Source organism: Bos indicus x Bos taurus, chromosome 3 (assembly GCF_003369695.1).
Source record: "Bos indicus x Bos taurus breed Angus x Brahman F1 hybrid chromosome 3, Bos_hybrid_MaternalHap_v2.0, whole genome shotgun sequence".
Lineage (NCBI taxonomy): Eukaryota > Metazoa > Chordata > Mammalia > Artiodactyla > Bovidae > Bos > Bos indicus x Bos taurus.
Window position 1 is genome coordinate 26,413,146 of NC_040078.1, and position 22,439 is coordinate 26,435,584.

Consider the following 22,439-nt stretch of genomic DNA (forward strand, 5'->3'; position numbering starts at 1 on the left):
CCCAAGCAGTGAGTGTATTAATCATGTCATTTTAGTTCTGGTTTTTCATGCTTTGACATCCAGAGCCTTGCTGACCCCGGAGACACTGCTCCTCCCAGGACTAACCAGTTCCTAGAGAAAGGAAGTCATTCCAATCTGCCTGTGAGCATGCCTTCCATCAGCTGGTAAAGAATCTGCCTGCAATGCAGGAGACCCCGGTTCGATTCCTGGGTTGGGAAGATCCCTTGGAGAAGGGAACAGCTACTCACTCCAGTATTCTGGCCTGGAGAATTCCATGGACTGTAGAGTCCATGGGGTTGCAAAGAGTCGGACACGACTGATCAACTTTCATTTTTTCACTTTCACGCCTTCTGTGTGCAAACCCCTCCTCCACTGAGCTCTTACACTCAGGACCACTGTTCCCTGCTCAGATCACCCCAAGGCCAGGAACCAGATGTGCTGGGGGGAGAAGGGGAATAGCTGGAGTATTAAATTAGGCATATGCAGACCACGACCTATTGAACAAGGAGCACAAACCACCCACATCGGGTCAGCAAGTTGCTCCCTCAGCATCTGAACCCCCACCCAGAGGAAGTGAAACCCAGGGTCATTTTGATTGAAGGCACAATTTCAATACACTCACACAAAGAATGTTAAGTCATAAGATTTATTACTTACAGACCCCAGGAACCAGGGCTGGGGGCCCAGCGAGCCAGGGGAAGGGTAGTCCTGCGACGTCCAGGTGTCCAGTGAGCAGGAGATAGAGAGCAGGGTAACAAGCGCCCATTACTTATCAGGTGGCTGCGGTGGAGGCTGCAGGCTCAACTCAAAAGGGTTATTTTAAAAGGAGCCTGGGGAAAAGCAAAGTGGGGACTTGGGGCAGGAACCGTAAGCTCAGGTCCTTATCTATACGTTCAGGCTTTGGCTGTGAGCAGCACTATTATCCTGTAAAATCCTAGGCAGCAACTCAAAATAGCTGTTTTCTCATCACACCTGCTAACTAGGGACACTTGCTACGCCCCAGAATCCGCTGAAATTCTCCAAACTAGTCAATCCAAAGCCAGCTTACCCTGACTTGCCTGTTCCTTCCTGTGAAAACCAAAACAAGGGCTGCAGTCCATGCTTTTCTCTTGCTCCCTCTGCTGCCTGAGGGATGCTGGTGCTTCCCCGTGTGGCCCCTGGGGTGTGGCGTGACCCCTCCTCTTGGGATCTGTGAGTGAAACAAGCTATCTTCTCAATGGCTGGCCCTGCTTCACCAAAATAATAAAACCTGTGTTTTGAAGTGGTGTGCTACACACACTGGTCTGTGGGTAAGAGGACATGGGGTGGCTGTTAGCTCGAAGATCCAGTTACATGAAGAGCACATAAGAAATCTGCAGTGGTCACCTCGGGTGACCTGAGGCTCTTGCCCAGGTGCGAGTGCATGCGTATGCATGCTCGGTCAAGTCTGACTCCTTGAGGCAAGAGTACTGGAGTGGGGCGCCCTTTCCTCTTCCAGGGGATCTTCCCACCCCAGGCACTGAACTCAGGTCTCCTGCATCTCCTGCATTGGCAGGCAGATTCTTTACTGCTTGAACCACCTGGGAAGCCCTCGTGCCCTCGCCCAAGTGCACAGCACATCAAAGCATCCCAGTGTTGGTTAGCTATTGTCACAGTGGGAAGAGGTCCCTGCCCTCGGGCCACTTTCAGACAACCAGAGCATCTGTCAGGGGTTTCTCTTATAACCTACAGAGGCAGATAAAGGCTCCCTGTGAGACCTGACAGAGAAGCAGGAGTTGGAACAGGTGGAAAGAGGTTTCTGGATGAGCCAACAGCAGCTGCCAAACCCTCTAGGAAAGGATATAAGTGGGAGGTTTTCTGCGCTGAGCACAATGCCTTGGCCACAGGAGTTATGTGAGCAAGTTTTTATTTTTCTTTTAATATAAACTGAGGCAGGTACAGGCTCAGCAAGAGGTGTGGGACTGCTGCAGACCAGCTCTGACTGTGTCAGTGTTTCGATGTGAGCAGAATCTTCCCTCTTCATGGAGAAGCATGCAGCATTGGGCCATTTCCCACAGGACAGCGTCACTGTGCATTCATAAACCTCTAGTCCCTTCTATGGCATTTCCCTGGTGGCTCAGTGGTAAAGAATTTGCCTGCCAATGCAGGATAGGTGGGTTCGATCCCTGGTCTGGGAAGATCTCCTGGAGAGGGAAATGGCAACCCACTCTAGTATTCTTGCCTGGGAAATCCCATGGACAGAGAAGCCTGGCGGGCTATATTCCATGGAGTCAAAAGAGTCAGACATGACTTGGCAGCTAAAAACAACAAGTCCCTTCCATATGTCTGGACTGGGGCCAAGCCCCAGGCGAGGTTAATTAACCAGGACACAGACCCAGCCTCTGAACACCTCACAAGTGAGATGGTCCCTGCCCGAGACACAAATAGGGAAGGCTGGCCGAGGCTGAGCAGCTGCTCCTGGGGCCAGCAGGGAGGTGGGAGCCCCAGCACTCTCTCCTATCCTGAACTCAGAAGCCAGCAGCCTGGGGAAAGGATTGTTTTTTCCTAATACAGGGGCTAACACCTTCTGGACCTGTTTGGCTCCAAGACTGGGTCATGAGTCAGAAAAGCTGTTCTGTTCCAGGCACGACATGGTCACAGAACTGGGGTGTGTTTCCTCATCCGCAGAGAGGAACAGCCTCTAACTTCTCTCTTTCCTGACAAGGGTCCTATAAGGTCGTGAGAATGCAGGGAGAGACCTAGAGACCATCCTCAGCAGGGGGCCCCAGCCCTCACCTATCTGCTTGGTGGAAATCTCACTATTAGTCCTGTTAAATCCATTTCTTCTTTTATCTTTGGTGAACATCTACAACATGTTCATGGGATTCCAAGAGATGAGAAGGTGCTCAAGTGGCAAGGGACTTCAGCCACAGTCCCTTATGCAGAGGAGATGAAAGGGTAACAGAGGCCAAGATCAAGTTCCTCACACAACTTCAGTTTAAATTAAACTTCCTTTAATGAAATAAAAAACAAACGGTGCATTGCATAATATTTTGTGGTCACAGTATAAAACAATACAATTAGTTCATATAACATTGGATATGGACAAAAATACACAAGACCCTTTCTTTTGTCTACGGAAAATTCGGCAGATCTGTATGTGCCACGCTAAAAAAGAAAGAAAGTCAACTTTTTTCTCCTAGTGATCTGCACACAATAATTATCACTGAGAATTTGGTCAAACAGCGGAGGAGAACTTACCCAAATCCCAGTTCCCTTCTTCCTCTGTTGTCATAGGTGAAGATTAAAAAAAAAAAAAGGGTTTTCTGAAAGTAGCAAGTTGTGTAGTATTGCTTATTATTCCTGCTAAAGAGGCTCAGTCTTTGGCTCACAGATGTCAGTGACAAAATCATGGCTGCAGGCAGTCTGCAAAGCAAGAAGCAAGAGCCACCAGGGAAAACAGACAAGGATCTGGGCAGGAGAAGCCACTTTGACCAGGATCTTAGGGAAAGCCACATAGATAGGAGAGGAGAAAAGACACAAATAAATACGTTTCTAAATTAAGATTTTAAATCCAGTTGGTGAGTCAGAGTTCCACTGTCCCATGAAAAATCTGAAAAGTTGTTAAAAAGTCAGAGCTGGCATTTTCTTTTTTTTAAAAAAGTGAAAAGTGTATGTAAACATTATAAAGTAAACAATGGAAAGTACTTCTCAGGCGTTTATCTGAATATAGCTTAGGCTCTTTCTGGGGATATTTTTACGATTAGAAGAAAAAAAACAAAGTCAAACTTTCTATCAAGGTTCTCTGTGTTAAGCAGTGCACTTTCATCCGTGTCAGTCGTGGCTGGGTCCTTGCCTTCATGCCAGCGCTTCTGCGGTAACCTTTTCCAGAAGAGCACTCAGCAGGGGGCCCCATTTGGTATAACAAGAGTACATCTCACACTCTGACCAGGACGCACGTTCCAGCATGTTCACGTCCCTGGAAGGAAGGCGGTCCTTGGTACCATGCCCTGTGACTTCTCCCTACTTTGTACCAGCCCAGTGGATGGAGGGTGGGGCTCGGGGCATGGTAGATGCCGTAGAAGCCCCAGCCTTGAAATGCAACAGCAGTCCGAAAGGAGAAGGTAGAGTGTGTGAGCACGTGCCACCTTCACTGCCACCGGCTGTCTGCTGCGACCCATCCACGTTTTTACACACACCTGGGGCCCCCGGGTCACATCCAAAGCCAAGTATCCTTTCCTCCTTCCAAGGGCCTGTACTACAACAATCCTAAACTTTCTTTTAGGAGGCTGATCACTGTGAGGGCTCAAAGGGCACTGGCTGTTCTGAACGCAGCACCTGTGTCTATTTCCTGTTTGCACAATCACCTGTGACTCACCTCCTCTGAGACGGCACAGTTGGGAAATGGCATGTAGGAAATACCCAAATCTAGCGCTATCGCAGCCTCTTCCCCTTCCCCTGGCCGTTCGTGCTCTGGGAGAGCGGGCCTGCGGTACGTCTTCCCGCCACAGATGCTAGGCCCGGAATCCCTCTGTTCTGCTACCGTTAGTACAGAATCTAGTTTCAATCATATGAGGGGTCCCCTGGGTGGGCAAAACCAAAAGGAAAAATTGGGTGGCAATCTGCTGTCTGGGGGGTGACTTGGTCATATGTGCAAAACGAATCGTGGGCAACAGAGGAGGGAAGTAGAAGGGAAGATGGTGAGCTGGGAGCAGTCTAGCTCGTCCGGCCCATTGTGACAGAGAGCCACACGTGAATGGCCATCATTTTGTATTACTTTATTGCTCAAAACAAACCAATCTTTTTTTCCCTTTTGGAAGACAAAGTAGTATTAGGTCCTTCAGGGTAAAAGCAGGCAGAATGCAATGTGGGGATTGAGTCACCAGTGAGCCTCAGGAAACCCCACTGGGATGCTTCTGAAAGGCCAGCGCTGTGTGGGGGCAAGACACAAATCTTTTTGGGACTGCTGTCCTACTCCTGGTACGAGTGATCGGGCAAAGCGGACCACTCTCAGATCTACTTTGTAGGCTGTTCACACAGCAATAAATTGCTGGGTTTCCTTTGTGTTCCTAATAGGAAAGCAAACACACCACAAAGTATACCCTTTCTCACTAACCCCCTGCAGGGGATTTTTTAAAAGACTTGAAGGACTGACAAGGTGACAGAAAATGCATGGTTCTTCTGGGTAATTTCTGATTCTGTGAAGTCAGTCTTGCAAGCAGCAATTCGACTTCACATTAAAGAGCCCAAGTGGCTCGTGAAGGACATGGGGTGTCAGTGGTTCCCCCTGAAGACCCACAAGGCTTTAGCCTCTAACAAAGGGCAGGACAGGGAAGAGAGGTGGCTCCGTCCGCCTGACACACCCCTGCACCACTGACCCTCTGGCACAAACTGCAGAAATCGAACTTCCAGGATATCCCCCTTCTGCAATCTCTGGGGCCCCCTGAGGCATGGTAGCCTCGGAACTGTGGGAGTGACTGTCTGTTCCTTTCCTTGTCTCTGACCTCTTCCTTGCAGGGCTTCTCACTGCCCTGGACAGAGGGGGCTGTGCATTTTTCTTCATACTCATTCTTAAGGCTAAGGTGGCAAGATAAGGTGCTTGGTGGAGAGCCAAATTCTCAATTCCAGGGCCATTTCAGCACTCGCACATAAAGCAAATACGAAAGAAGTGGAAAGGGGCAGAGAAGCAGAAAACCAAAACCAAAATGCATTTGGGCTTGATAGGAAGTCACGGACTGCAGGTTTAGATTTTAAATGTAGCCTAAACCCCCTGGAAAATAGGGGGTGGGGAGGGTAGTAAAAGCCACACATTAGCCTTCAGCACTGGTCTGTGTTGTCCCTCGGCCGGGGTAGAGGGTCGCCTTTAGCAGCTCTCTCAGCACATCTTCCTCTGACTCGGAAGACGTACGGATCTCACCCGAGACAAAGAACTCTGAACGCCTTCACCCCTTTCTCACTGCAACCCCTCAAAACAAAAGGTAGAAACACACACAAGTCAGAGATCTATAAGCCAGTAGGAGAAAAAAATTAGAGGTTAACCATTAAAAAGCCGCCGTCAGGAAAACACACACTCAATTGTTCCATCAGAAAGTGCCGTGGGAAGAAGAGCCGTGTGCTGGTAAACATGTCTGCGCTCAGGACTTGACATGCAGAAAAGAGAGAGCGCCGAGTCCCACCTGAGATTAGAGAGGACTGGTTTTTAGTGTAACACACTTCGCGTTAAAAGATTGCTGTCCTCATCTCGCCCAAACCGCTCCTCGACCGTCCCTCAGTCTCGGCCTTTCTGGCACCAATTAGTCCATCTCCATGGACATGAGCCGGCGGCGCTCTCGCCGGGTCTCCTGGACTTCCTTCTTACAGCACCAGTGGGAGCTGCAGTACCCGATGAGGCAGGACAGGAGCCCGATGACAGTGGACAGGCCGATGCCAATCAGCAGCGGGTACTTGAAGGCGTTCAGCACTGGGAGGGAGAGATCAGAGGGATAGAAATCATGATGCAAGTTGCAGGGTGTAGGGGGTGTTGCGGGGATGGGGACAGCTCAGGGAAGACCATCGCCTCCCCTCTCCACTGCCCCGGGTCTCCCCCAGGAGTCTGACCTCACAGGTCTTGCACCTAGCACAGGGCTTGAAACAAGAGCAGCTCAGCCATAGGTGTCCAAAAATGAGCAAATATATCCCCACCCAATTCCATAGCAGGCAGGGTGGTGGTGGGCGGAACCCAGAAAAAAAAAAAGATTTCCTTCAATATCTTTGAATGTCAACTTGCTTTTTAGGGTTTTGGCAGGAGATTGATTTTTAAAAGTCAGTATAAGGGCACCACACATTCAGCAGCAGATGCATCCTTAAAAAAAAAACCTACATAAATCAATTCTATGCATCAGATAACTGAAGTGTACTAGGGGAGCTATTTTAAGTAACACTATAGTAAATTATCTAGCAAAGTGAATAATCACTCCCTGCTTGTTCAGTAAATCTGGATTTTCATATGGAATGACTTCAAGCAAGACATTTCTAAGAGGCAAATATGGTATCACTGACTAAGTTGCAGGAACGCATACAGTTCAGATCCTGCACCTACAAAGTCCCCGTCCCCCGAATTACCAGCAAACCTTGGGTGGAGGCTGGCACCATGGTTGTTTGCCCGACATTTAGCACAACAGCCCCATGAGAGATTATCATCCCATTTAACAAGAGAGGACACACAGGATTAGAAAGACTAAGTCATCTGTGGAAGAGCTGGGGCTCCAATTCCAGTCCCCACCAAACTGACACATCGTCAGGGAAACGCACTCGAAGGCTCCTACTTAATCCTTCCAGGCACCTGGACTTGAATTCTGTCTGTGAGTTTTTTCAATTCACACTTACTCTGACACTTTCTGCAGAGAAGACAAGTTTTCCGTTAACCAAGGAAAATGTGTCCCCCACTCCAGGAGGCTAGAGAGCAGAAGGGTGGGGAGGGGGCCCCCTGACCACTTAGTTAGGCTGACTGGTCGTCAGTGTGAGCCAACAAGATGGGGAGCTCCCCCTCCCATCTCAGGGTTCTGTGAAGAACCCTCCCTATGCGAGTGAATGGGAGGAGCCCCCTTTCACCAAAGGTAGGACCAGTAAGGGGCTTTCCCAGATGGCTCAGTGGGTAAAGAATCCACTTGCAATGCAGGAGACAAGGAGACTAGGGGTTCGATCCCTGGGTCAGGAAGATCCCCCAGAGGAGGAAATGGCACCCCACTCCAGTATTCTTGCCTGAAAAAGCCCAAGGACAGAGAAGCCTGGTGTGCTGCAGTACATGGGTTCTCAAAGAGTCAGACACGACTGAGCGACTAGCACAGCACAGGACCAGTAGAAGGGTAAAAGGGGCAGGAACTCACTCACGGCCCCTCCAAGAGACCTTGACCCACCCTCTCGATGTTGTTCTCTGCCCCTGCCTGGCAGAATCCGTGCCAACCCTAGCATACAACAAAGCGACTATGTCTAGAATTTACAGAATGCATTGAAAATCTGTCCAGTAAGTTTAAAAAATCATTTCCCAGTGGTGCCTCCAGCACACCCGGTACCTAAGCTGGGAAAACAGCAAGGGCTGAGTGTGCTCTTTCTGGGTACACGCCTGAGCCAGGCTAGAGAGAAAGCAGGCACATTCCTCAAGGGTGAGAACCTGGATCCCATCCGCGGTGGCAAAGCACGCGGAGAAGCCATTCCCCAAACACTGAGAAGGTTATTTGTGTGTCATTCTTACCATCCATCTTCACAGTTATAAAGATGGGCTTGGACTGGATCTCTGCCTCCTTCTGCCAGGAACCTGTGGGTGACTTCACCCATGGAGTCACGGAGCAGTAGTAGTTGCCAAAGTCCTGGTCCTCGGAGCCATGCACTTGTAGCAAGAATTCCAGCATGCTCATGCGCTCCAGGCTGAGGCTGCTCTTCCAGTCCCTCTGGGCCGTGTTCACAATCCCCTTCCGATCCAGTGACGACAGGAGGACGGGAGCCTTGTCCAGGCCAAAAGAGTGCACGGCAAACCAGGACACGTCAAAGGCCATGTCGTCTACGGATGACCAAGCCAAAACCCTGGGATCAGTGGCACAGGCAGAAGAAGTTCCATGTATGGATAACACACCTCAGGTGACGTTAGTGGTAAAGAACCCGCCTGCCTAATGCAGGAGACATAAGAGACTCGGGTTTGATCCCTGGGTTGGGAAGATCCCCTGGAGAAGGACACGTCAACCCACTCCAGTATTCTTGCCTGGACAATCCCATGGACAGAAGAGCCTGGCAGGCTACGCTCCACAGTGTTGTAAAGAGTCGGACACAACTGAAGTGACTTAGCACACGTGCAGCCTGACTGGGGGCCAGCACGGTTCTGGGGACCTTAGGTGTCCCCGAATCCTCTCAACAACCATACATGAAGGTGCGGTCACATTTTCTAATCTCTGGAGGGACCCATTAACCTTGTTTGAGATCACATAGCCAGGAGGTTGCAGAGCATGTGGCTTAACCCAGGAGTTCAACTGCAGAATCCACCCTTTTAACCAGGCCACTGCCACCACCCAGCTGAAGGAGCACAGCCCCAAAATGTCTCCTCTACAGAACTTGGGAGGGAAAGCTTGTGTGTGGTGACATAGAATGCTCTCTCCTCCAAAGAAAGCAAGGCCCTTCAGCATTTCAGGCAGAAGAACCCAAGACTGGAAGGTCACTAGTCGTAAGCGACAATACGGACATAAAGTGAATTGTTCAAAGACTCTGTATGATTTCAGTATCTTTAGATCATGAAATTTTTGCACCTTGTTTTATGTCCCTGGATATGTTCCAGTGTCTCCTAGTTTATAGTCTATGGGAACTTGAGTAGAATTTGTATTCTAGTGTTGTGTGAAAATTGTATAAATCTTATTTATGTTGAATTGGCTCAAAAAAAAAAGATACAAGCTTTCAGTTATAAGAAAATAAATACTAGTGATGTAGTATACACATGATGACGATAGTTAACACTGCTCCGTGATGTATATGAACACTAAGAGAATAAATTCTAAGAGTTTTCATTACAGGGAAAAAAAACACTTTTTTGTATCTATGTGAGATGATGGATGTCCACTAAACTTATTGTGATAATCATTTCATGATGTATATAAGTGAAATCATTATGCTGTGTACCTTAAACCTGTACAGGGATGTATGTCAATTTTATCTTAATAAAACTGGAGGGAAAAACGGAAAAAAAATAATAAAATGAATCGTACAAAATGGAGAGTTGTAAACAGTTTAGATTTTTATCGTTCACTGTGATTTTTTTTCCCCCCTGAAGTGCTTAAGTTCAAAACAAGAGGAAAAAAATGTCAAGCTGAGAAAATTGAACACGGTTTAACAGTCCCAGTGAGTAATGCTGTGGAATCGTAAAGTACTCTGCAAAATTAAGGTTCTAACAGCCTCAAATAAATTAATGTGGGCACAAGAGTAAGATGACTTTGGCACAAGTGGTAATTCTCATCGAACGTGGAAATAAGACTGCACATCCTAAGCCTCTGACCTCTTCTTCTAACAGTTACCAAGTGACACCAGCTGCGTCAGGTCCGAGAGTCACCCAGCAGGCAAGAAAGCGGGCCACAAACACTGCTTTATCTTAAATTCACTTGACAAGACTTTCTATACAAATGTTAAATGACACAATTTTTATTAAACAAAAAGTAATATCCATTTGGTAAAAATACACTAATAACCTCAAAAAGCACATTATAAGGCAAATAAATCATATTCAGATGCTTACACAGAGAAAAAGAATGTAAGCAAAATTAAAAGCAAGAATTTTTTTCTTTTTTGTGGGAGGCCACGTCTCTCAGCTTGTGGGATATGAGTTCCCTAACCAGGGATAGAACCCTGCAGTGGTTAAGCATGGAGTCCTCACCACTGGACCACCAAGGAATTCCCCTAAAGTGAGAATTTCTACAAAATTGTTCAAATGATAATTCCTTTTCAACTCACAATAAAAATGTTAAGTGCCCAGTTGCTTTAGTCATGTCCGACTCAGCGATCCCGTGGATTGTAGCCTGCCAGGTTCCTCTGTCCATGGGATTCTCCAGGCAAGAATACTGTTAATGGCCACAGGCAAATCTCAACTCTACATGTGATGTCAGCTCTCTACTCTGAGGCACCAAAATATCATTTTTTTCCTTCCCATCAATCCACCAAGGCATTTGAGCAAAACCTTTGATTGTTCCCAGCATGCAGGCCATCTCTTGCCAAATGACCCACTCCCGGAGGGCAGAGGGCGTGTGGTCAGTGTCCTCACATCCTGGCCAGTGCCTGGGCACAGCAGATCACTCCCAGGCCCTCAGTGAAAACCAGCTCAGCGCGGCTGTCACCTGCAGACGCTGGGTGTTACTGAAGGCAGAGAGTCACAGCTGTGTCCATATTACTTGTGCCCGGACTCTAACCCCTGTCCCGCTATGCCTTACAGTATGGTGGCCAGGCTGTAGAGTCAGGCTACTCGGGCTAGAATCCTAGCTCTCATCAGCTGTGTGACCTGGGTGAGTCACTTAAGTTCACAGTGACTCAGTTGCCTCCTCTCTAAAAGGAAATTACAATAGCACCCATGGTTAGTCAGCTGTATAAAATGCTTAAAATAGCACCAGGAATGTAGTAAGTGCACAGTAAAAGGTGGCCGCCATGAACATCCTTATCTCCACAGTTCAACATACACACTCTGTACTAGGAGATGCTCTGACAGGAAGGGCACTGCCGCCTACAGCAGATGCTCCTGGCACTCTGCCCTGACCAGCTGGAGCGCTGGGCCCCCAACTGCTCCAGGGGTCGGCTGCTAAGCTCTCACACCTGAACCTTCTCCAGAGGACTGTCCTTAGCTGACAGAAGCCACCTCCAGGAGAGCCACCCCTGGAGGTGAAGAAACGCTACCCCTCCCCAGCCATTCACTGTGGACCATGACCAACGACTGGGGAGGGTAGGTATAAAAGCCTTAGCTCAACAAGGTCACTCACACTCTATGGTATAATCCATGCTCTGCAGCAACCCATAGGGAGTTACACTTGTTCTGAATTCAGATCTTTGCCTGGCTTCTTTCCTAGTTCTACCTTGATCCCCTCAGTCCCTCATGGTTCCTCCTGAGGGCACATCTTCAATTAATCACTCGCTCGCTTGTCTCAGGCTTTGCTTCTAGGGAATCTGACTTAAGACCCCGCCTCTAAAGAGCTGTGATCCTCTCCACCCCTCCCGCTGCGGTGGCACTCAGCCCACTTGGGCCACATGTCCTTTCCAGAAGAGAATTCCTTCACAGCCCATAGGAAACATGAGGAAAAATGAAACCACAACTTGTGTTTAATTATTCAGAATCTTCTACCCATGTAGTCCAAGAGTGCAAAGTTCTGGAAAATTGTGATGTGTAAGATAACAGCTACCTATAGCTTTTGCAATTACACTGCAATTACCTATAGCTTTTGAAATTACATTGGAGGGAAAGACATGTTAAGGGCACAATTGGTGACCCATTAATTTATGAGAAAGACATTGAAATGTTACATTTTTGTATACTTATAAATGAGCTTAACATTTTTTTTTTAATTTTTTATAAACAGAAGGATTGTGGGGGAGGGATAGTTAGGGAGGACATATACACACTGTTATATTTTAAATGGATAACCAACAAGAACCTAGGTGGCTTGTGCTCAATCATGACCAACTCTTTGCAACCCCAAGGACTGTAGCCCACTAGCCTCCTTTGTTCATGGGATTCTCTAGGCAAGAATATTGCAATGGACCATCTATATAGTATAGGCAACACTGTTCAGTGTTATGCGGCAACCTGGAGAGAAGAGGAGTTTGGGAGAGAATGGATACATGTACACCTACGGCTGAGTCCCTTCACTGCTCACCTGACACTATCACAATACTGCTTGTTAATTGGTTATACACCAAAACGAAATAAAAAGTTTAAAAAACATTTTTTTTTATAAATAAACTTTAGAGGCAAATATACTATTAAATCATTTCAACTTTTGCAAAGTACCTCCCTGCTCCCCCTTTCCTGGCAGCCTCCACAGGAGCGTTGGCTCCTTCCTGACCCCAGAGGACAGAGCTGACTGATCTTTGTTTTGGATGGTTTTTTTTTCCCTTTTCCTTTTCCTACGTTTTCCATAAACCCTTCTCCTTTTTTTTTTTTTTTTTACCTCTAAAGCTCAATCATATTTAGGTTCCTGACAAGAGTCAATTTTGGTATCAATCAACTTGTGCAGGGTTCAGTAAACTGTAGCCTGCAGGTCAAGCCAGCCCACCACCTGTTTTTGTAAATGAAGTTTCACTGGAACACAGCCAGGCCCATTTGTTTATTCTCTTTGGCTGCTTTCCCTCTACAACAGCAGAGTAGAGTAACTGCCTCAGAGATCATCTGGCCCACAGAGTCAAAAAAACTGAAAATACTCCCTACCTGGGTCCCTTACAGAGAGATTTGTTGACCCTGAGCTAGATACACGTGAACCTTCAGCCGGGGGCCATGCAGGAGTCAGACTTCAGGGGGTGGAGGCCCGGGCCTCTGCTCCTGTTGGTCACACAAGATCAACTACAGCCCACCCTCAGTTTACGGACAGCTTGCCCTTAACATAGAACGAAGACCTGCTTCATTTCCACCCCAGGGCCACATGTCCAGTGGTCTCCGCAAAGAACTCAGTGAGCTCTGCACAATTTGGCCTTTTCAAGGTGCTAATCTGTGTGAGGTCAAGGCTCTGCCTACGATGGAGAAGGCAGCACAAGACACCAGAGGTCAGAGCACGGGCGGCCCCTAGGCAGGGAGTCAGGGTCTCCACAGGCTCTGTAGGAGGCAGAGACACACCTGCATACATTTAATATTCTTTCAAACCCTGAGGATCTAAGTGAGAAGCACAGCACCTCATACTAAGGGGGCCAAGCAGGAAAGGTGTAAGGCTGCTGGCCCACAACTCTTGGGCATCCTGTTGGCCCTGCTAATATTTTCTGCAAAGAAAAGATTTACAAAGATTTCCTAAAAGTTTAAACTGCAATAGCATACTCTGGTTACTTGCCACTCATTTACTCTGATTTGTATTTCTCAAGTGTTAATCACTATCTGATACTACATATATGGTGATTTCTTTCTTGTCTGTTTAATAAACCAGGCTGCAAGCGCCATGAAAGAAGACGTAGAAAATTTTGATCATGCCTCTCTATTCCCAGTATCTAGAACAGCACCTGTTTATAGGAGTTCAATAACTATTTGAAGGAATAAACGAAAGACAAAATGGAAGGGAGCTGGACTCTTCCAGTGGGTTGCAAACCAGCTTGAATTAGCCCCTGAAGTGGCCACTGGATCACCATGAGAACTTACATTCAAATGTCTAGCTGTGTTTTCAAACCATCTAACAGATAGTGGCATCCACTTTAACAAGTCCTCAGTAAATATCTACTGAATACAAAGGACCGAGCTAGGCACTTTGGGAATAAATAGCCAATCCAATCCCCGACCTTCACATTTGTAACACAGTAGGGATGATATGAGAAACACTTAGAAAAGCAGTATGAGGAAGGGGAAAGGATGGAGAGAGGTACCTGGATCCAAGGCTGCTCCTTCGACAGTGACGATGCAAAACAATTTAATGAGATCTCCCCGGATAACCGACGGCGTGTCCGAATGCACAGAGGCATTGAATATAGGACCTGGAAGAAAGTAACATCACTTCATGATCCTCTTTCACACTTTTGTTTAAACCCCATTCTTGGTGCACAAATGTACATCTAAATGTGGGCTCCCTTTCCTTGGAACTGGGCTAGAAATCCACTAAACAGGTTTTTAAGTCCACAAAATAGGTTTTTAAGGATGTTTTTCTTCTTTTCAGAGAGACATGAATTAAGCTACTTCCAACTGAGCTTCACCTTAAGATTCCAACCACTGTCTCATTTCAAGACCACCCCACCTCCCATCCTGGTACAGTCAGGGATGTTTCTGGCTCCACACAGTTCACTTCCAGGCCAGAGTGGCTCAGAGATCAGAGCACTTGGGACTAAGTCAGGGACGCTTTTGGTCCCAACAGACTGAGTAGCTTCATTGTGCTGGGTGCTGGCAACGGGCCCTGCTGTTACGAGGCTGACATCCAGTAGGGAGATAGGCAAGCCAACAATGATGATGTTGCTGCAAGGTTCGGCTGAAGGCGATTTCACTCTGCTGGGGGAAACGGAGGCAGCTTGTAAATTCCTTTTAAATACCACCCAGACAGGACCTGTCCCTGCCTGCTTCACTGGAATTCTCCCTCAATACCCAGTTTACTTTTATAAATGACCCCTTTACTTCTCCCAAAGGCCAGAAGATGGATCTACACAAACCATGCTGACTCCTCACAGTATCACTGATTCACTGCTGTAAGTTGTAAGGTAATGAGCATATGTATGGACAAGAAAATATGAAGGGTAAAATAAAAATTTAGGGCTAGAAGTTAGTAATATTTACCACAGTCAGTTGGATGCATTTGGCTGTAGGGATAATCATCATTGGCTGTTTCATTACTAGGCACAAATAAATGACTTATATTAAAAAAAGGTATGCCTTGTATGGAAGAAATCTGTGGCTCCAATCCCCTCCTGAGGCAGAGAGAGGGGCTAGGTACTGCATTCTTTGGTTTTAACCCTTTGATAGCTTACTTTTTAGGTGAGATTATTAAGCAGCTTTAAGCTAATCTGATCCTAAGAGCTTAATAGTTACCATATCCCAATTCTAACATCTAGGAATAGGCAAGCCCGAAGATGATTCCAGAATACCAATGCTATGGGATTTCCCTTGCGTTTTCTTGAAAGCAAAGATAGATGGCCCTGGACACTGATTCTGAAACTCATTCGAAGCTAAGAATACAGATGTAGCTACCTTTAAAATCAGATTATCAGGAAGGAAAAGGTACTTTTTAACATCCAAAAGAAATGACTGTGAGAAAGAGAGTAAAAGGTCATGTGAACCAATGAGGCAAAGAATTGAAAAGCCTATACTTTTATTTCAACATGAGTAGTAAGATGAATTCAACAGAGGGCTTTTCTAACACGGAGTTCATGAGTAATCTGTGTTTGCTGGGAGAAAGGTGAAGGATGGTTGTAGAACATGGAAACCTTGAGGCATCAGACAGCTCTGGTTGGTTCTGCTGAGCACTCAGATTGGGCCTAGGGGATGGAGAACCCAACAGAATGGCAGTTCCAGGACACAGGGAATGGGATGAAAGTGAACAGGACAAGGAAACTTTACGCACTTCTGGGCATCATGTCCCTCAAGTAACTGGGCTCTTGGCCATGGTTTGCTCAGGTCCTTACCACCCTGGATCTGCTCTGTTTATAGCAGTGAGGTGGGAAAGGATCAAGCCCGTTGCTCTGAGTTGGCTCAGTGGTGATGACTGGGGGGACTTCATGCCATTTATGGTCATCTGTGAGGACAGGTTAGTAGCAACCATGGTGAGCAACGGGGACTACGTTTTTTTTCTCTGACTCGAAATTTCATGGTTAAAAATAGAACTATACTATGGGGCTTTCTTAAAGTGTTCCAGGCGCCTTCTCAGAGAACATGAGATAATAAAACACAAGGAGAGCCTCATGGTGGATTCCGGTTCCTCTTTACTTAATTAGAAACAGCAAAGAAATTTGGACATATTTTCTTTACCTTATTTGGACACATTTCCCTACCTAATTTGGACAAATTTCACTTTCTTTCCTTTACATTTCCAAAGAAACCCAACATGCCTTCTGGATCACACGTTACAGTTCTCGTTTCTCCTCGTGGCCGTGGGAACAACAGAGGATCTGTGCCATTCTCACCACACAGATGAGGACCAAGGAAAAGGCCTGCATTGTGAACTGGTCACAGCAGTGGATTTCCTTCGGACGAAATCAACAACTCACTGTTAATACGGGTCATTATCCCAGGCTTAGAAATATTTTTATTGTGGTCAATTTCTGGATAATGCTGCTTTTGTGAGGGAATGTGTCTGGTTAACTTCACATATGACAGATTATGGCACAGATAATCTAAGTGAACTTCTAGGGCCACTACATGTCCCCAGGTTCCTATCTGTAGAGTACACGGACCACTTAACTTTTAAACACAAACATTGACACAAACCATGCTCCAACTCTAGCCCCTAAGAAAAGGCTATAAAGGACAGTATTTCTGTGAAAGCCAAAACTGCAGACCATCTGCATGTCATCAGTAGGGAATTGGTTAGCCAAATTCTAGCAGGTGTAGTCATTAAAGTTGGTATTTACCTATAATTTTTTATAACATGGAAAATGCTTATCTTATAATGTTAAAGTGGGGGAAAGCAGGTCATAAAATTGCATATACAGCCTGATTTCAAAGTCACGAAGAAAACATGTAAGGGAAAAATTCTAAGATAACAAATACCACTAATTAACAGTCTCTGGTAAGATGAAGGGTGATTCTTCCTTGTATTTTATTATATTTTCAAACTTCTCCATTAAGAAGAAAAATGTTATTATTATTCTTTTAACATCAAATATTAAATATTTAACATCATCACATTTAAACCATATAACCACATTTAAACCCCTGATACTTTGAGTCAGAAGATGTCACAACTCAGTAAGGCCCCTTGGGGAACATGGTCCTTATACCAACAGGTAAGTGTGCTGAAAACAGAGGACAAAAGGGTGGGTACCAGGAAAGACCTCTCTGTTACATGTATTTTACTGTGTGCCGATGATTTTTAGGAAGTGAAAGCTCTTCAGCATCAAGTCAATATTCTCGTGGAGCTATGCAGGGCTACTGTAATGTGCTGGGTGTTAGATTTGATGCAGCTCCTCTTAATTAAACTGTGAGCCCATGACAACTCCCTGGATTCAATAAAGCAAAAACCTTAAGCAGTCTATTCAGCCTGTAAGCTACAGTGATTTTATCTGTTACGATGAGATTTAAAGAACTGAGTAATAGATTCAATACCCACTCCTCACCTAGAAATACATATAAAAGATTTTATGTCTCCCTTCTTTCTCATAATAGTTTTAAAGAAACATCAAATAACAAATGCAAAACAAAATGGAATAAAATCCTATAGACAATAAAAACAGATAACGCAAAGAACAAAACCCACATATTCATCTGAATCTCAATAGTCAGAGAGAAAGCATTTGATAACACCCAACACTAATTCGTAATAAAACATTCAACAGATTAGGGATGAAAGAAAACTTCCTCAACTCAATATTTGCTGTCTATGAAATACCCATAGCTAGCAAGATACTTAAGGGTAAAAGATACTTAACAGGAAAAATTCCCTCAAGATCAGGAAATAGACAAGGATGTCCACTTGTTCCACTACTATTCAACACTTTACTAGAGATTCTAGCCAGGACAATTAAGCAAGAAAAGTAATTAGAAGGCATTAAGGAAAACTGAATATAAGAAGTAAAACTACCTCTATTTGCAGATGATATGGTCCTATATTTAAAAAGCCTAAGCCACCAACAAAAACAACAAAAAACTATTAGGACTAATAAACAATTTCAGCAAGGTTGCAGGATATAAGACCAATTTATAAAAGTCAGTTCAGTTTCTATACACTCACAATAAATAACCTGAAAAGGAAATTAGGAAAGCAATTAATTTACAGTTGTATCAACAATAAAATACCTAGGACAAATTTAATGAAAGAAGTTCAACATTTGTATGCTGGAAACTACAAACACCACTGAAAATTTTTAAAAGACCCGAATACATGGAAAGACATCTAATGTATATGGATTAGAAAACCATATTGTTAAATGGTAATACTCTCCAAACTGATTTACAAATTTGGCACAATCCCTATCAAAGTCCCAGTTATCTGTAAAATGCAACTATTAATGAGCTGATCCTAAAATTCATTTGGAAATGCAAGTGGCCCATAAAGCCAAAACAGTTTTGAAAAACAACAAAGTCAGAGCAGAGTCACACTTATTTCAAAACTTACTAGAAAGCTATAGTAATGAAACAATGGGATTCTGGTACAGGAAAAGATACAAGGATCAACAGAATAGAACTGAAAGTTCAGAAATAAATCCTTTTATTTATGGTTAAATTATTTTTGACAAGTGTACCAAAGTCAATGGGGGAAAGAATATAGACTTTTCAACAAATGGTGCCAGGACAACTAAGTATTCACATACGAAAGAATAAAGCAGAGTCCCAACTTCATACCACAGACAAAAATTAACTCAAAATGGACCATAGCCCTGAATGTTTGAGCTAAAACCGTAAACTCTTAGAGGAAATCATAGGTGTAAATCCTCACAGCCATGGATTAGGCAATGGTTTCTTAGATATGACACCAAACCCACAAGCAACAAAAATAAACTATAGATAAATTGGACTTCATCAAAATTAAAAACTTGGGTGCTTCAAAGGACACAATTAAGAAAGTGAAAAGACTACATACAGAATAGATATTTTCAAATCACATATTTTGCTAAAGGACTTTTGTATTCAAACTACGAAAAGCTCCACTAGCCAACAATAAAAAAAAAAGTCAATGAAAAAAGAGTAAATGGTATGAAAAGACATCCCTCCAGAGAAGATACACATATGACCGAAAGCTATTAATATCTGAAAAGATGCTCAACATCAACAGTCATTAAGGAAATACAAATTAAAACCACAATGAAATACTACTTCATTTACACTTGTTGTTGCTCTTTGGTCACTAAGTCGTGTCTGACTCTTTTTATGACCCCATGGACTGTAGCCTGCCACGGGCCTCAGTCCATGCGATATCCCAGGCAAGTATCCTGGAGTGGGTTGCCATTTCTTCTCCAGGGGATCTTCCGCAATCCGGGGATCCAACCCTCATCTCTTATGTCTCCTGCACTGGCAGGCAGGTTCTTTACCACTGAGCCACGAGGGAAGCCCTCACGTATACTAGGTTGGCTATAATTTAAAAAAAAAAAAAAAAAAAAGATGGAGAATAACAATAACTAACCAGTGAGAATAAGGACAAATTGGAACCCTTACACATTGCTGGTGGGAATGCAAAATGGTGCAGCTGCTTTGGAAAAATATTTGGCAATTCCTCAAAGAATTAAAGAGTTATCTTATGACCCAGCATCACTCCTAGGTGAGAAATGAAAACTTAATGTCTACATAAAAACTTGTACACTAACGTTTATTCAGCATATTATTATTATAATGGCCAAAAGATGGAAACAATCTAAAGGTCCATCAACTGATGAACAGCTAAACAAAATGTGGTATATTCTCACACTGGAATATTATTCAGCGACAAAAAGGAATGAGTTATTGATACATGATATAATATGATAGACTCTGAAAACATAATGCTACAGGAGAAGAAGACAATACAAAAGCCCACATATACGTTTCAAGTTATATGAAATGTTTAAAAAGGCAAATCTATAGAGACAGAAAGTAGAATAGTGGTTGCCAGAGGCTAGGGGTAGAGTTAGGAGTGATTATTAACAGGTACAGAGTGTGCTTTTTTGGAATGATTAAAAAGTTCTAGAATTAGATACTAGCAATGGTTGTACAATATATATCTGTGAATATACTAAAAACCATTGAATTGATATTTTGAATGGGTGAATTTTATGGTATATTAACCTTATTTCAATAAAGCTATTATTAGAAAATAAATAAGAGACACTTGGTATTTTCTCTGTTCTTTCTAATTCCAAGGGTTTAAAATCAATATTCACTCTTTATTAATCTAAAGGTTGAGAGATTATTAGATGCCAGAACAGAAACCAACACAACACTGTAAAGCAATTATCCTCCAATTAAAAAATTAAAAAAAAAAAAAGAGATTATTAGATGCCAGAAGATTATTTCATTATACACTATAAAAAGTTACAATAATACAAAATAATACTAAAATAAAATAAACTTTACTAAGATTTAGTTTACCTTTAATATAAGTACAATTCAACAAATATCTTGCATTCATTGTACTGATTCAATTAACACTTGAATCTTTATAGGTGAGTATGATTTTATACATTTAGAAATTTCTAACTGGCAGATTTAGTGAAAACATTCAGTATTAAACTCAAAAGTGATGATCCTTCACTTTGATATTCTAAATAAGATTGGGAATCAAAAATTTTTAAATTATCTACCTGCTGAAACACACATAGATTTGTCAGAGGAGTTTAATGAATTACACAGATGAATAAGAAACATTTCCATTTGAGAATACGAAAGTGAAGAGGAACTAAAAAGCCTCTTGATGAAAGTGAAAGCGGAGAGTGAAAAAGTTGGCTTAAAGCTCAACATTCAGAAAACAAAGATCATGGCATCCGGTCCCATCACTTCATGGGAAATAGATGGGGAAACAGTAGAAACAGTGTCAGACTTTATTTTTTGGGGCGCCAAAATCACTGTAGATGGTGACTGCAGCCATGAAATTAAAAGACGCTTACTCCTTGGAAGGAAAGTTATGACCAACCTAGATAGCATATTCAAAAGCAGAGACATTACTTTGCCAACAAAGGTCCGTCTAGTCAAGGCTATGGTTTTTCCTGTGGTCATGTATGGATGTAAGAGTTGGACTGTGAAGAAGGCTGAGCGCTGAAGAATTGATGCTTTTGAACTGTGGTGTAGGAGAAGACTCTTGAGAGTCCCTTGGACTGCAAGGAGATCCAACCAGTCCATTCTGAAGGAGATCAGCCCTGGGATTTCTTTGGAAGGAATGATGCTGGGGCTGAAACTCCAGTACTTTGGCCACCTCATGCGAAGAGTTGACTCATTGGAAAAGACTCTGATGCTGGGAGGGATTGGGGGCAGGAGGAGAAGGGGACGACAGAGGATGAGACGGCTGGATGGCATCACTGACTCGATGGACGTGAGTCTGAGTGAACTCCGGGAGTTGGTGATCGACAGGGAGGCCTGGCGTGCTGCGATTCATGGGGTCGCAAAGAGTCGGACACAACTGAGCGACTGAACTGAACTGAACTGAACTGATGTGTGCTATTAAAAAAAAAAAGTAGATCTTCCCAACTTAAGGCATAAAAAAATAAAATAAAATAAAAACATTTGACTTACCAAAGATAAATCATTCAGAACAGACACCAAAATGCTCCTGTTTTAATTAACCCTCTCACAGATGAACACTGCTAATAACTACTGTTAACAAAGCAGATTGACAGACACAGTCACACATACCAGCACAGCTCTGGAGACTCGACTAACTGGAAATCTTTTCCCAGTCCAAAAGCAAAGGTGAGGCCCAAGGTTGGGATACTCACTCGTGTATGGAAATATTGCTGTGATAAATCAGACCAAGAATAGCACCTACCACCTTCAGTCCTAGGGACCTCAAAGAGTGAAAGCTATGAGCTGGATAAAACTTGGGTCTTAGCTCTGAATCTTTCACTCTTGGCAAGTCATTTAATCCCTCTAAAGGCCCAGTTCCCTCTTATCTTTATACTCTGCCATGTTCCCTGAAGGATTTGATATAGCTGTGTGTCAACTGATCTGTTTTAAAAATGAGGGGGTTGGGTTTCCCTGGGAGGCCAGTGGTTAAGAATCTGCCTTGCAACGCAGGGGATATGAGTTCAATCCCTGGCCTGGGAAGACTTCACATGCCGCAGGGAAACTAAGCCTGTGTACCACAACTACTGACCCTGTGCTCCAGAGCTGGGGAGCTGCAATTACTGAAGCCTGCACGCCTACGCCCTGTGCTCTGCAGCAAGAGAAGCCGCCACAGTGAGAAGCCCACACAGGGCACAGCTAGAGAGCAGCCCCCACTCTCCACAACTAGAGAAAGCCTGTGTACAGCAACAAAGACACAGCACAACCAAAAAGAAATAGATAGATATTTGGGGACTAACTAAGGGTCAAAGTAAAGGTAGTATGTTCACACAAAAATCTGCACCCAGATGTTCACAGCAGCATTACTCAGAATAATCAAGAACTGCAAACACTCAAATGTCCATTAGCTGATGAATAGATAAAATGTGGTACACTCACATTATAGAATATTATTCAGTCATAAAAATGA

General features: G+C 44.2%; 1 protein-coding gene across 1 annotated transcript in view; it reads right to left on the reverse strand.

Moving 5' to 3' along the window:
* Positions 1–2,950: 2,950 nt before the first annotated feature.
* PTGFRN (prostaglandin F2 receptor inhibitor) overlaps positions 2,951–22,439 on the reverse strand; it is an 80,726-nt gene continuing 61,237 nt past the window's right edge. Inside the window, exons 7-9 of the mRNA XM_027535793.1 lie at positions 14,011–14,118; positions 8,189–8,494; positions 2,951–6,418 (exon numbers count right to left, since the gene is read on the reverse strand). Coding sequence (XP_027391594.1) covers positions 6,252–6,418; positions 8,189–8,494; positions 14,011–14,118 — 581 coding nt within the window. The 3' untranslated portion in view covers positions 2,951–6,251. The remainder of the gene's footprint in view (positions 6,419–8,188; positions 8,495–14,010; positions 14,119–22,439) is intronic.